Source organism: Setaria viridis, chromosome 9 (assembly GCF_005286985.2).
Source record: "Setaria viridis chromosome 9, Setaria_viridis_v4.0, whole genome shotgun sequence".
NCBI lineage: Eukaryota > Viridiplantae > Streptophyta > Magnoliopsida > Poales > Poaceae > Setaria > Setaria viridis.
The window spans coordinates 18783744-18797788 of NC_048271.2; the positions used below are offsets into that span (position 1 = coordinate 18783744).

At 46.2% G+C, this 14045-nt stretch overlaps 2 protein-coding genes and 1 pseudogene across 3 annotated transcripts; 2 read left to right on the forward strand and 1 right to left on the reverse strand.

Annotated features, from left to right (window-relative positions):
• The first annotated feature begins 205 nt into the window (after window positions 1–205).
• Window positions 206–2293, forward strand: LOC117836600 (zealexin A1 synthase). Its single transcript, XM_034716067.2, has 2 exons — window positions 206–1170; window positions 1281–2293. Exons 1-2 carry the CDS (start codon window positions 274–276, stop codon window positions 1899–1901), a joined length of 1518 nt encoding a protein of 505 aa, XP_034571958.1. The 5' UTR covers window positions 206–273; the 3' UTR covers window positions 1902–2293.
• Window positions 2294–4215: 1922 nt separating this feature from the next.
• LOC117837478 (zealexin A1 synthase-like) lies at window positions 4216–6900 on the forward strand (annotated as a pseudogene).
• A 729-nt stretch (window positions 6901–7629) lies between these two features.
• LOC117837477 (uncharacterized) lies at window positions 7630–14045 on the reverse strand. 2 transcript variants are annotated; one of them, XM_034717117.2, is made up of 14 exons: window positions 13421–13545; window positions 13008–13053; window positions 12707–12779; window positions 12567–12623; window positions 12208–12263; window positions 11084–11297; window positions 10618–10704; window positions 10467–10541; window positions 10285–10368; window positions 9492–9556; window positions 8734–8950; window positions 8470–8558; window positions 8069–8183; window positions 7630–7959 (listed from the first exon to the last, which is right to left on the reverse strand). In XM_034717117.2, exons 1-14 carry the CDS (start codon window positions 13425–13427, stop codon window positions 7921–7923), a joined length of 1224 nt encoding a protein of 407 aa, XP_034573008.1. In that variant the 5' UTR covers window positions 13428–13545; the 3' UTR covers window positions 7630–7920. The 2 variants fall into 2 exon arrangements, with proteins under 2 accessions (XP_034573008.1, XP_034573007.1); XM_034717116.2 differs by lacking the exon at window positions 13008–13053 and having other exon boundaries at window positions 13421–14045.

Here is a 14045-nt window from a genome sequence, read left to right on the forward strand (position 1 = left end):
TAGAAAATAGATAGATAGATAGATATAGTATAGATAGATAGATAGATAGATTAGTACTACTTGGTTGACACATGGTCCAAACGTCAAACCACGATGTTTTGGCCTGGACCGTCTTCATTCCATTTCCACAACGATATAATAATTTAAAAATGTTAGCATCCTCCCCCGGTCATTGCTACTACTACATACTATAAATTTAGCCACGGCAGGCTTCACGACCCCAACACGAGCAAACAAGTTAATCTGCCTACAAAAATCAAGTAGCTAGCCACAATGGAAGACAACAAGGTACTCCTCGCCGTGGCCTTGGCCGTGCTGCTCGCCGTCCTCTCCAAGCTCAAGTCCCGGCTCGTCGCCAAGCCCAAGCTTAAGCTGCCTCCGGGGCCATGGACGCTGCCGTTGATCGGCAGCCTCCACCACCTCGTCACCAGCCCATCCATCTACCGCGCGATGCGCGGCCTCTCCCACAAGTACGGGCCGCTCATGATGCTCCGGCTTGGCGAGGTGCCCACGCTGGTGGTGTCGTCGCCGGAGGCCGCGGAGGCGATCACCAAGACCCACGACATCACGTTCGCCGACCGGCACCTGAACGCGACCATAGCCGTGCTCACCTTCGATGGCACCGACATCGTCTTCGGATCCTACGGCGAGCGGTGGCGCCAGCTCCGCAAGATCTCCGTGCTGGAGCTGCTCAGCGTCGCCCGCGTGCAGTCGTTCCGGCGCATCCGCGAGGAGGAGGTGGCGCGGTTCGTGCAGAGCCTTGCCGCGTCCGCCGGCGCCGGCGCCGCCCCCGTCAACCTGACCAAGATGATCTCCAAGCTCATCAACGACACCTTCGTCAGGGAGTCCGTCGGCGGCCGGTGCAAATACCAGGACGAGTACCTGGAAGCCTTCGACACTGCGGTCCGGCAGACGTCGGTGCTGACCGTGGCTGACCTCTTCCCGTCGTCAAGGCTCATGCAGGTTCTTGGATCGGCGCCGCGCAAGGCGCTCGCGTGCCGCAAGAGGATCGAGCGCATCCTGGAGCAGATCATCCAGGAGAAGAAAGAAGCCTTCGATTCCGGCGACGAGACCGCGCACGAGGGCTTGCTCGGCGTGCTGCTCAAGCTGCAGAAAGACCGCAGCACGCCAACCCCGCTCACAAACGACACCATCCTCACCATCATGTTTGTAAGTTCCACTGCGATGATACCAATTTTGCCAATTCGTCACTTTGATCTTTCCTCGTCTCATTATTATTCATCCCATGGTGATCGATATTTGTGACATGTGTCTTCTAGGACATGTTTGGCGCCGGCAGCGATACCTCTTCGACCACCCTGAACTGGTGCATGACGGAGCTAGTCCGGTCCCCGGCGGCGATGGCCAAAGCGCAGGCCGAGGTCCGTGAGGCCTGGAAGGGGAAGACCATGATCACCGAGGACGACCTCGAGGGGCTCAGCTACCTCAAGCTCGTGATCAAAGAAGCCCTCAGGCTGCACTGCCCGCTGCCACTCCTGCTCCCACGCCAATGCCGTGAGACGTGCCAGGTCATGGGCTACGACATTCCCAAGGGCACATCGGTGTTCATCAACGCGTGGGCGATTTGCAGGGACCCGAAGTATTGGGATGACGCTGAGGAGTTTAAGCCGGAGCGGTTTGAGAAAAATAACATTGACTACAAAGGAACAAACTATGAATTTCTCCCATTCGGGTCCGGCCGCCGTATGTGCCCAGGGGCAAACCTTGGAATAGCCAACGTTGAACTCGCACTGGCGAGCCTTCTGTACCACTTTGACTGGAAGTTGCCTGACGGGATGGAGCCTAAGGATGTCGATGTCTGGGAGGCTTCAGGACTGATCGGAAAGAAGAACACAGGCCTAATCGTGCACCCAGTTACCCGCGTTGCTCCAGCTAGCTAGTGCATAAATAAGGTGGACACCAAATGCTGCATATGAGCCAGTTCGGCTATGGCATGAACCATGACTGATCGTGGGCTTATGATTAGTCTGATACTCTGATGGAAAATAAGTCATACTCCCTCCGTCTCAAAATATAGGTCATTTTAGTTTTTCTAGATTTATAGGTGTTTATATGCATCTAAACATACAATATATTTAGATGCATACAAACACATATGAACCTAGAAAAGCCAAAACGACATATAATTTAGAACAGAGGGAGTATAAGAAATATGTATGCAGTCGCATATTTAGTTGTCAAAGTCCATGTCCATGTACTATCTGAGTGTACGACAAAAGTGAAGAAGTTACAATGTGCTAATTCTATGATAACAGTAACAGACTTTTTATAATTGCCACCTTCCAATCCATGGACGTGGACTTTGACCACTAATATCTATTATATTATATTGTTCATGATCGTGGCAATGACATTATATGAAAATAATTTTCAAATATGAGTCCAGTGATACTAAATTTGCATAGTATAACAATACATATTATTAAGATAATTATTGGTCTCAAACATTTAAGATGTTTGAATCTTGGAATGAAGGGAATAATGCATTCAGATAGGCTCAATTTAGTTGGTGGCAGACACAAGGTTTATGGAAACTTCCTTTCCATAGTCTACCCCTAAACCCTAGACTCTCTCAAACCAGCGTAAATGTGAATTTAATTTGAATTCGAACTAATCCAAAACTTGAAAAAAATCCTACACAATTTCATAAACCTCATTCTAGTATTGGGTCAAAACCTACTCCTGTCACCGAAACCAGCCCAAAAGGCCATGTTTCTTTTTCTTCATTTTCAACATCACTTCCTTCCCGGGTCAACATTGCCTTTCCACCCTGTCTTCCATCTCAGCGGGTCCGTCTTCCCCTCTCATGTCCGTCTCAGATTGGATCGCGCGGCTCTGTCCCAACCGATCAATGCACCCCATTGGCGCACAATGGAGAAAATGGTAGCAGTAAAAGAGTGAACGAAGAAGGAGGTGAGTGTGGGGTTTGAATCCAAGTTCACCTTCTCCCTCGGTCCCTCCGTCCCAATTTAACTGCATTTGTGAGATTCAAAAAATGTTACAAGTCCAGCATTCTTTGCCGGGCCCGCTTTTTCAAAAAAAAGAGATTCAAAAAATGTTCCAAATTAAATGCAACAATATAGCAAGTGCTCATCAGTCCCAATGCTCCACCTTGGTGTTCACTAATATACATGGGCCCAATTTGTGTTTAAAAAATGTGAAGATACTTAATTTGCACACTCAAATTTTTAGGAATATACTTAAATTGGGACGGAGGGAGTAGATCTCACGTGGGTGAATGACCTGACTAACCACCAGCCACATTTCACCTCTTTGTTTGAAGTGCACCGCTAATACATTACTAGTAAGTAATATATTCAAATGCTTCAAATCAGTGGTCCAACTGATCGAACCACAAAACTAACAATCTATAGACCTTGTTGGTTCAATTATCGGTATGCTAGTGAGGTGGACACATCCTTTGTAAACATGGATGGAATGATCATGTCCAACCTTTCCTTGAACAAAACAAACACAAAGCGATGGTACTCTCTCCGTCCACACATGTAAGAATTTCTAGATGTCAAAATTTGCTCACAGACTTATGGACATGCGACATAATCCATCAGAATTAATGGACATGATCTACCGCTACAGAATCCCTACCGGCGGTGAAACTACATCAACATCTCCCAGTACGGTCGCGGTAGCTAGACCTAGACGAGCGGCGTGCAGAAGATCATATAGTATCATACAGTTGAAAGATACTACTCCCTCCGTCCTAAATTATTATTCATTTTAGCTTTTGTAGATACATAGCTTTTGCAAACTATGGATGTAGATGTATGTAGACGAGAGCTCCTGCCTCCTGCACCTGCTATATTTGAACATACTTTTACAACTTAGCTTGAAAGGCCATTATCTAAAAAGGTTAACCTGTGAGATTATTTGTGTGCATGTGCGTGACGCGTGATGCGCGCGTCCAACCATGTGCTGGAAGCCTGGAAAGGAATGAAACAGCTAGCTAGCTAGCGGTCTACCGGTGTAAATCAAGACGACGAACAATCAACGGTCAAACAATCCTCTGTAAGTATTCAGTTTTCAGTCTAGCTATGCTAGCAATCCCTTCGCAGTCCAGGCTGAGGTTGGCTAATGGCTAGATCCGTCGTCCACAGCGCCCGTCCGTCCGACGGGAAGAAGCTGCACTCGTCAGGCACGTGCTGTCCGATTTCCACCTATACCGGCCGGAGAGCTGGACCACCCAATACGTATATCCAGAAGCGAAGCTCACGACTTTATCCGTGGCGTCGCGTCCCTCTTGTCTGGAAAGAATATGACTTCACCCTTTTCCTCGGTGAAAACAGAGCATCTCTGACCGTAGAGCGGAGTCTGCTTAGCGGGTGCTGGGGCATGGGCCGGGGTGCTGCTGGAGCATCCCCTAGCGGCATACCTCTGGCAAAGAATTCATATTATGGCCAAAAGCACCTGCTCACTCCGTTTCAAATTGTAAGTCGCACTCCATTTCAAATTGGTCGTCCGTTTCAAATTGGCCAAAAACAACTTAGGAGCAGAGCAGTGGTGAACGACTTACAAAATCACGTTGCTCGTGTTGGGCGGCGGATGTCCAATTGGTCGTCCGTCTATCAAGAGCAGAAACATACGTCACTGACTAGACTAGCTAGCTTAAGATTTATTTGTATTCACATGGAGAAAGATCTTGCCTGTAGGATGTAGTATTTTAAATCTCCGGCTAAGGCGTTTAGTGATTGGACTCTGAGCTAGTAGTGTGGAGCTAAATAGAGTTATAGCAGCTAAGTAGTATATTATAGTATAGAAAAGTTATACCCTACCTCAAACAACTATAGTGAGCTATAGAAGTAGCTATAGCTGGAGATTTAAATACTTGGGTAAGATGGCAATCAGAAGGTATAGAATGCAAAGCATATGAAAACAAGCTGACAGACAAACCCACTTCATAGTTCCTTAACTTCGGTGAATCATTCCGCCTCCTTCAACCGTCAAGCCACGATATTTGATCCGGGCCACCGTATTAATTCCCGCATAAACTATGCAATTAACGTTGCATCCTCCCACGACTTCTACTATAACATAACAAAATAGATGAAGCCACTCCCGGATCACGTCCAACACCAACACGAACACACACACTAGCCAATTATCCAGTCATCAGCTATGGCAGACCAGGTGCTCGTCGCCGTGCTGCTGGTCCTCCTCTCCAAGCTCAAGTCATCGCTTTCCGCGAAACCCAAGCTGAACCTTCCACCGGGGCCATGGACGCTGCCGGTGATCGGCAGCATCCACCACCTCATCGCCAACCCGCTGATCTACCGCACGCTGCGCGGGCTCGCGCAGAAGCACGGCCCGCTCATGACGATCCGCCTCGGCGAGGCGCCCGTGCTGGTCGTGTCGTCGCCGGAGGCCGCGCGGGAGGTACTCAAGACGCACGACACCACGTTCGCCGACAGGTTCACCAACGCCACCGCCGCCGCGATCTCCTACAACGCCACCGACGTGGCGCTGTCGCCCTACGGCGAGCGGTGGCGCCAGCTCCGCAAGATCTGCGTGCTCGAGCTCCTCAGCGCCGTCCGGGTCCAGTCGTTCCGGCGCATCCGCGAGGAGGAGGTGGCGCGGTTCATGCGGAGCGTCGCCGCGTCGGCCGCCGCCGGCGACGAAATGGACATGTCAGCGGCGATCTTCTGGTTCATCTACGACGCCTTCATGAGGGAGTGCGTCGGCAGCCGGTGCAAGTACCAGGGGTCCAGGGCGAGTACCTCGACGCCTTCCACATGGCGGTATGGCAGACGTCGGGGATGTCCGTCGCCGACCTGTTCCCGTCGTCTCAGATCATGCAGATGCTCGCCACGGCGCCGCGCAAGGCGCTCGCGTGCCGCGACAGGATGCAGCGCGTCCTCGAGCGGGTCATGAAGGAGAAGAAGGAAGCCATGGACAGCGGCGCCGAGACGGTGCACGAGAGCTTCGTCGGCGTCCTGCTCAGGCTTCAATCTTGCAAATGATGTATATACAATGAACAATGTTATGGCGACGAGACGGTGCCGAATTATAACTGTATCGGCAAATGGCCAAGGCTTCAGCCGCACGGGAAGTGCAGGACGGCAATGGCCAAGGTGCAGGCCGAGGTGCGAGAAGCCTTCAAAGGGAAGACCACAATCATCGAGGATGACATTCTACCTCAAGCTCGTGATCAAGGAGACCCTGAGGATGCACAGCCACCTACCGTTCCTGATCCCACGCCGATGCCGCAAGACAAGCCGGGTCATGGGGTACGACATCCCTGAGGGCACAACAGTGCTCATCAACGTTTGGGCGATCTGTAGAGACCCCCAAGTACTGGGACGATCCCGAGGAGTTCAACCGGAGCGATTCGAGAGTAACAACATGGACTACAAGGGGACGAACTACGAGTACCTCCCGTTTGGATCCGGTCGTCGTATGTGCCCTGGTGCGACCCTAGGCCTTGCCAACATCAGCCTCGCACTATTGAGCCTTCTGTACCACTTCGACTGGAAGCTCTGTGATGGAGTTGAGCCTAAGGACGTCGATGTAAGGGAGGCCGTGGGAATAATCGCAAACAAGAGAACCAACCTGGTTTTGCGCCCGGTTACACGCATTGCTCCAGCAAATGCGTAGATGAGGAAGACACGGAACGCGGTCGCATTGCTCCTCCTAATGCCTAATTAAGTAAGGGAATACTAGCTAGTGCCCAAATAATGTGGACATGATGCGGAAAAATCATGATTGATCGAGTAATTTAGTTATTTAATCCACGAGACATCAAAAACATCGTGTGTTAAGAAAGTGAGCTTAACTTAACTGGTTGGAATGGGAGGTGTGGTTGTGCGCCCCAAATTCAAGTCCTCTCCAACTTGAATTTTGGTGCCTATTTTCTTCCTAATGAAAAGCGGCTCTAGTTCCTCCTAGATTGGCTCTCTTAACACTGTGTTGGTAACGCTAGCATATGCAGCTGATTTCCTGATGGTGTAGTAGTGGTATCTGTGATAAGGATGGCTATGCTACGTACACAAGACTCACTCTGTACAGAGAGAACAATTATGCTTCCTTCCACGCTTACTCCTGTCTATCTCCGGCCATCCCGAACAAGGGAAGCTCATTCATTCTCTGATGGTGAATTCTGGGTTTAATTCGTTGAACCCCGCACAAGAAGAGGATAGAGAAACATACTATCAACTAACGAACGATTACATGGCTCAAGTGTGGAGGGCTTTTATTTTTTGATAAAGCAAGTGTGGAGGGCTTGGAGATCACCTGCGGCAGAGCATATGGTGCACTTGCGGCCTGGTTTCGGCAGCTCGCAGCTTAGGAGAAGGCTAAAAAACGAAACAGTTAATGATATGTTCAACACAAACGAGCTTAATAACCTGATTCAACAGTTTGCATGAGCATTTTCAACATTTCCTACAGTAGTCACATGTTCAACCGAAGTGAACATGCCGCCCGCGTAAGCCCTCCACATGCTGTGCCAGTTTCCGCTGATGACCGACCGATCATTCGATCGGCACGTTCTTCGAACGTCTACGGAGAGGAGACCCGTGGCGGTCGACGTTTGGGAGGCGTCAGGACCAATCAGTAAGATAACACAAACAGCACGCTTTCACAACGATGCCACGATGCCGAAGGATGCCCACGCCGTTCAGACAGACTTTCCAGTTCAGTTCATTTCGACATAAATCACCCTGTCGATCACGCATGCTGTATACTAGGATTCTCGTTCAGAGGCCCAAGAAGAAAAAAAGGAAAGAGGGCTGGTCACCATGTGACGCCCTACAGTACATCAAACATTGGAACTGACGCCAAGTTGCAACTATCCTGCCGTACAGTTACCACGGTGTTCGTCTAACTTCCAACAATACAGCACTTGCTCCGACCAAATATTTGCCAGCTCTTCCCCGCATAAGCTGTTCACAAGTTTGGGAACTTCGCACTGTACTCCTGCGCGGTCTGCACAAAGCAAAAAGGGAAATGTTTTGAAACGAGGATTAGAAAATAGGAACAAGTTAATCCATTAGCAAGACAAGGTGGTATCGAGAAAAATATATGGTCACATTACCATAAATGTTGCTGTAATCATTTTGCCGGCAAACCATCTTCCATGAAGTGCTTGTTGGGCCTTCGCTGCTGCAGTCACACTATCAAAGTGCAGATACACAAAACCTGCAGTATTTCTGTTCCAACAGAAATAGATGCGACAGGTTAGACAATGGGAAGTTGAGAAAACACTGCTACACAAAATGAACCTATAACCAGTAGTTTCAGAAATAATAAGATAAAAAATAAACGCAAATCAAAAGGACTAGTAAATGTTGGTAGACCAAGAGAAAAAAGGCCATTGCTCTGATTAGGAACCATAAATATAATTAAGTTGTCCAAGCTGACTGCAATTGCATTAATATACCAACGAAGGACACCAAAGATGATTTCTAGTATTACAGAATGAGAAAGCCAACTTACTTGTCAACAAAAATGTGCTTCACTGCACCAAACTTGGAACATTCATCTTGGACATCATCTCTGATATCCAAATCAAAATCAGGATCTGTCTGCAAAAATGAAAACGCCATCAGTCAGGATGGAAAGGAGGCGGCAAGTGCATAAAATTGGACATAAAAATGGTAACAGCACCATGACCACTAGTGACAATACATTTAGAATGAGCCAAAAAAAAATATCACAAACACCCAAGACAAAATAAAAGCATATGCAAAAGAGGAATACCTCCACTGTGGGGTCAAACATGTTCTTAAGCAATAAGAATTCTGTAGGTGCTGACATGATCGTAGATTGACTGGTGACAGGAAGCATAGGTGCCCCAGGAACTGATCCAACAGCAGGAATAGTTGGTGGTAGAAGAGAAGTAGCTGCTGGGGCCCCAAGAACTGATGAAGCTGGTCCTGGTATAGCCACCCCAGCAGTGCCAATACCACCAGTTAAGCTGCAGTTCACCAAAAAAAAAAAAAAGAAGGAAAGTCAAGGAAAACACATCTAGCATATTGTTATGGAAAAGTACAACTAAAACATTGCGAAAACAAGCTGAGATCCATGAAGATCGAACTTAACAGTGAACATACTGAGAAAAATAAGTCCTGATGCTAATATGTAGATGTCACTAAAATAGGTTTTGGTACAAAATGATGCTACCCAACATGCTTTTATCAGCATCCATAGAGAAAAGAACTATCATCATAACATCTAAGATAATCCAAAGCAATGTAACCACACAACATGCTTTTATCAGCATCCATAGAGAAGAGAACCATCATCATAATTATCTAAGATAATCCAAAGCAATGTAACCCCATCCCCAACCTTACAGAAATTTTTTACGGACTAAGTTGGACGCGTCTAGATGTTGCAGTTCAGCTTCGTTAGCTTGATTTCAGTATAGCTTTCACAACTGACAAAAGAAAATTGTAATTTGTTTATGGCACTATCCTAGTTAAAGTTAGCAACTGAAGCATGAAAGGAATCAATACCTTGTTGCAGTGCCACTCCTGTCCAATTTGAGCATAAGAGCAGCTCTGGAGCTTGCATTTAATGCCTGCACATGTAATACACGTCTCAAATACATGGGCATAATCCTTTAGCAAAAACTGGTATATGTAGGTTGACATGTTAACCACCCCACCCCTTTTCCCCTCTAGCATGGCAAGAGCAGAAAACTTAGAAGCCAACAAAATGGTCTGAATGATGAAAAATAAATATAAGATGAATGTAAGTACTCAAGTCACATATGCTTAGCGCATAGTCATTGCCAGGATATTGCTAAATCCGCAAGTTATGACAAGATACAAAAAGCATAATATAAATGAATCCAGCTATGATATGGATTCAAGCCCAGCTGTTTTCCTCTCTGGAAATATATGTAGCTTGCAGATTGTAGAATATTGAAGATCCAATAATCTGAACTTCTCATGTCAGCGAGATCTGCAAACATGACTCTATCGCAGACAAGTCTAGCTGTCATACAGTATACAACTTACATGGCACGTATTTCGACCTATCCCAATGGCTAACAAGAACTTAGAAATATCAGTTGTTGCATGACGCCTCGAAAAGAATTTCCCAAAGTTGTTACAAGTATCTGAAGAATAAACCCCAAAAAAATCTGAAGCTATGTTTTTAATATATTTAATATTTGTGAGGTTAGAATCCTCAATCCTCTGCTTCGCCCAAATATTAAGGTTTTATTCGTATAAAAGAAAGCATAAAAAAATCCCCAATTATATAAGGACATGTTGAACCAAATACCAAACAAAGTTTACCCACCAAGCCTCCACCTTCATCATCATCTAAATCTCCAGTAGCTGCTCCACCAACTTGTACTCCCACATGATCAGTAACAGCTGAAACCTGATTAAAACAATCACAGAAAGGTATTAGATGGATGAACAATTGTCTACCACGTATTAATCTATTCAGGAAATCATATGAAGGCTATGAAATGTTACCTTAATAACTCTGCCAGCGATATCAAGCTGCCCATTCAAGCTCTGCGCAGCTTTTGCATCTTCAAGCCGTGCAAACTGCATGGGGCAACAATGTGTTGAGCAATTGAGTACAGGAGAGTGTCAATGACAGAACTTCAAGTGAAGAACTTACCTGAATGAAACCATAACCTTTGCAAAGTCCAGTCATTGGATCTACAGGCAGCTGAACAAGCTCCACTTGTCCAAATGGTTCGAATACCTAAGAGAGAAATTAATCATGACACATAAGAGGTAGTGAGGAACTAAATATAAGCCATTCCTCTTAAAAGAGAATAGAAAGAATCCTCAACTAAAACATAATTTTAAATATAGATTTGGGGAACCCAGCAACCAACAAAACTAACACAAGCAGCATTATTGCTTATACTTCAGACAGCATAAGTGACACCCTCAAACTCGCAGGAACTACCAGTAGACCAAAATATATTTAATGAGTGAAGCACCAACAAACCCTAATACATCTAAGCGAACGGATGACAAGATGCAAAAAAAGCTACTTCTTGTTGCTTGAGAAAGGAATGGTGCATGCATAGCTTAAAGGAATAATAAGTAAAATGAGATAAGATAGGATGATTAACCTGTCTCAATTGGTCTTCAGTTATATTAGAGTGAAGATTGCCAACATACAACTTTCTTGCTCCACCTGAAGCCGCACCACCAGATGTCGCATTGGACTGAACTAGGTTCTTTTCAGCCTCAGATGGCTTAACCATCACTGCTTGCCCAAGAAGCGGTTGACCAGACAGAGCAATTGCCATGGGAACAGACATCACGTCATAAAACTCAATGTACCTGCAAATTTAGATATATGCTTAGTACAAACATCAAAGCATCAAGGGAAAGACATTTCCTGTCAAAAAAGGAAAGAAGGTCAATAAGTTGGGCATCATATGTTATGATATTTCATATTTTCACAGAAAACTTCAGGCATTTTGATCAAAATTTGTGTAGGAGGTTTTCGAACTTGGTTCTTGGTTGCCCCCTTTATTGCCTAGAAACCTGCACCAAGTGTTTGTCAAATACACTGGAATCAAACTGTCCTCGACTGCTGACTGACATCAGAATGATCTAATATTCCATCTTACTTGTAAATTGCCGATAATCCCAGCAGGAAGACCAAATTATAAAATTTCAGTGTGCAATCCTGTTGAGTATCACAAACTGATGAAAAATGATCCCCAGGAAAATGCCAAATATGTACTACAAAAGATGCTCACGCAATCATATGGATGCAAATAGATTAAAAAACAAACTTAACAATTCGATAGGAGAAAATCATATATCTATTTTGATAGATGCAAATCCCCAATATGCAAAAGTTGCTCAAAAACAATGTTTCTAGTAACTCCATGTTAGCACTGATGCCTTTGTAGATATACTTAAAGATCAAAGGGCAGGACAATCGTTTAAAAAGATGTCTATGCATATGATGAAACTACCAACTAAAAAATGGCCTGTGATATAATCCATCCTTTTTTCCACTGTATATATTTTTCAAGGTTGAAGGATTTCATGAACGAGTATGTGCTCAGAGTCATCCAGGACACAACCAAAATCCCTAATCCACCCTAATCCAGGACCAAAGTTAAACCCCTGACAATGCCCCACCAAATATACTAACCTCAAACACTTGACACACACACAAGGGCTCCGTGCATCTAAGCTAATAGAATCTGGATTATAAAAGGAATATAGTACTCACCCAACTCCTTTAGAACGGCGTGAGTTTCGGTCCATAATAAGGCGAACATCACGAACCTGCAAAAAGTTAACACAACCAAAAATTTAGAATCTATCAAAATCCCAAGCATACAATAAGTGAAACGTTATCCTCTTTTGCAGAGTTCAGACACATGTGACATTGTAAGCATGCAACATTCATAAATACAGCAATGAAGTCTCATCCATGGGTATTTAACAATGAGTTCCATTTCACTAAAATACAGCAATATGTGCCACATCATCTGTTTAAGACTTAAAATGCATGAAAGAGGCACAGCATACAGCTGCCAAAGAACATTTATATAATCAGAAAGTAGTACAAGGCCAGTATGCTCTCACCTTTCCAGCCCTTGAGAAGAACTCATAAACATCTCTTTCGTCTGCCTTCAGTGATAGCTGCGGTAACGCTTACAGGCATTAGCTTAATGAGTTAACCTATAATGTACAAACTAGTGAAGTACATCTTATTAAAAATCAACCTGGAAGGCAAATACAGTCCTCTGGTCCCTTTCTGGATCAACTTCTGGCTCAGCACCATCATCTTTCCTCCGTCTGCACATCAACAAGAAAAGAAAAGAAATTTAGCACAGCAGAATAAGCAATGCATAAAACAGTAAGAAATAGAACTGTGACTGCAGATGGCATAATGTTTTATTAATTTGCAACCCTGATAAGAACAAACCATGAAATGCCTTCAAGCACCCCAACCATGCCAACCCAACCCCTTTTGTTAATTTGCAAGTGACAAGGATATTTTTTAAAAAAACAAGGAATGGTGACCTGATATCTTGAGTCAGGCCCAATTGTAGATACCATCTGAAGAGATCTGCGAGTTCCCATATTAATATTCAATAGTAGATGATACTAACAGTAAACTACAGTCATCTGTAAGCAGACCAACAGTCATAAGTTGCATATCACAACATATAGACATAGCTACAAAATTCCTACAGAAATAGAGAATCCACCAAACAAATACAACCCCAAGCTATATAGCCTCTTAAAGTATGCACGAGGACAAGCCCCACGGTGGCAATTGGTAATTGAAAATCCAAAGGACTTGTTACGAGAAAATTGGCCTCTACGAATCTCAACAGACTTACAAAATTGACAATCGAAAGGGCTATTGACTTGATTTGCATCGGATCTGTCCCAATAACAATATTGCAGAAGGAGAGACCATGAAATCGAACCTGACATCACGGTCACGGTAGTGGCCACGCTCGCTGCGCTCGCGCTCCCGCTCCAGCTCCCTCACCATCTCCTCCTCCTCGGCGCGGCGCCGCTCCGAACGGCTCCGACTCCTCCGCTCCCGTTCCACCTCCTTATCTCTGGGCCGGTGCCTGTCACCCCTCTCCTTCTCCCGGTCCCTCCCCTCCCTGTCCCTGTCCTTCCCGCGGCTGTCGCGGCTCTTCTCCTTATCCTTGCCGTCATCCCGGTCCCGGTCCCGGTCGCGGTGCTCGCGGCCGCTGCGGTGCCGGTCGCGGTCGCTGTCGCGGTCCTCCCCGGAGCGGGAGCGCTTCGACGCGCGGTCCTCGCCGCCCTCGCGGCGGCGCGAGCCGCGGTCCTTCTCGCCGGAGCCGGAGCCGTTGGCCGGCGGAGCGGCGGGCTCCACCGCCTTCTCCAGGTACTCGTACTCGTCGAACTCCATGGCGGCGGTGCGGGATGCGGCGCTAGAGTGGATCCGGTTGCGGCGGCGAAACCCTAGACGGCGCGCGAGGAAGATAGGGAGGCAGCCAGACAGGAGAACTAAACCCTAGAAAAAAAATGGGTCTCGGCCTTCTGGATTGGCCCTGGTTGTAGCGTGTTTGGTGAAGC

What these genes read in the sequence shown, in the direction of transcription:
- LOC117837477 (XM_034717116.2), bottom strand. Translation starts at nt 13,878, where the DNA reads ATGGAGTTCGACGAGTACGAGTACCTGGAGAAGGCGGTGGAGCCCGCC. An exon ending in TCTTCTCAAGGGCTGGAAAG is followed by an intron (nt 12,264 to 12,566) that starts GTGAGAGCATAC and finishes AACTTTTTGCAG; the next exon opens with GTTCGTGATGTTCGCCTTAT. An exon ending in TCGCTGGCAGAGTTATTAAG is followed by an intron (nt 10,369 to 10,466) that starts GTAACATTTCAT and finishes TGTTTTAATCAG; the next exon opens with GTTTCAGCTGTTACTGATCA.
- LOC117836600 (XM_034716067.2), top strand. Translation starts at nt 274, where the DNA reads ATGGAAGACAACAAGGTACTCCTCGCCGTGGCCTTGGCCGTGCTGCTC. An exon ending in CCATCCTCACCATCATGTTT is followed by an intron (nt 1,171 to 1,280) that starts GTAAGTTCCACT and finishes TGTGTCTTCTAG; the next exon opens with GACATGTTTGGCGCCGGCAG.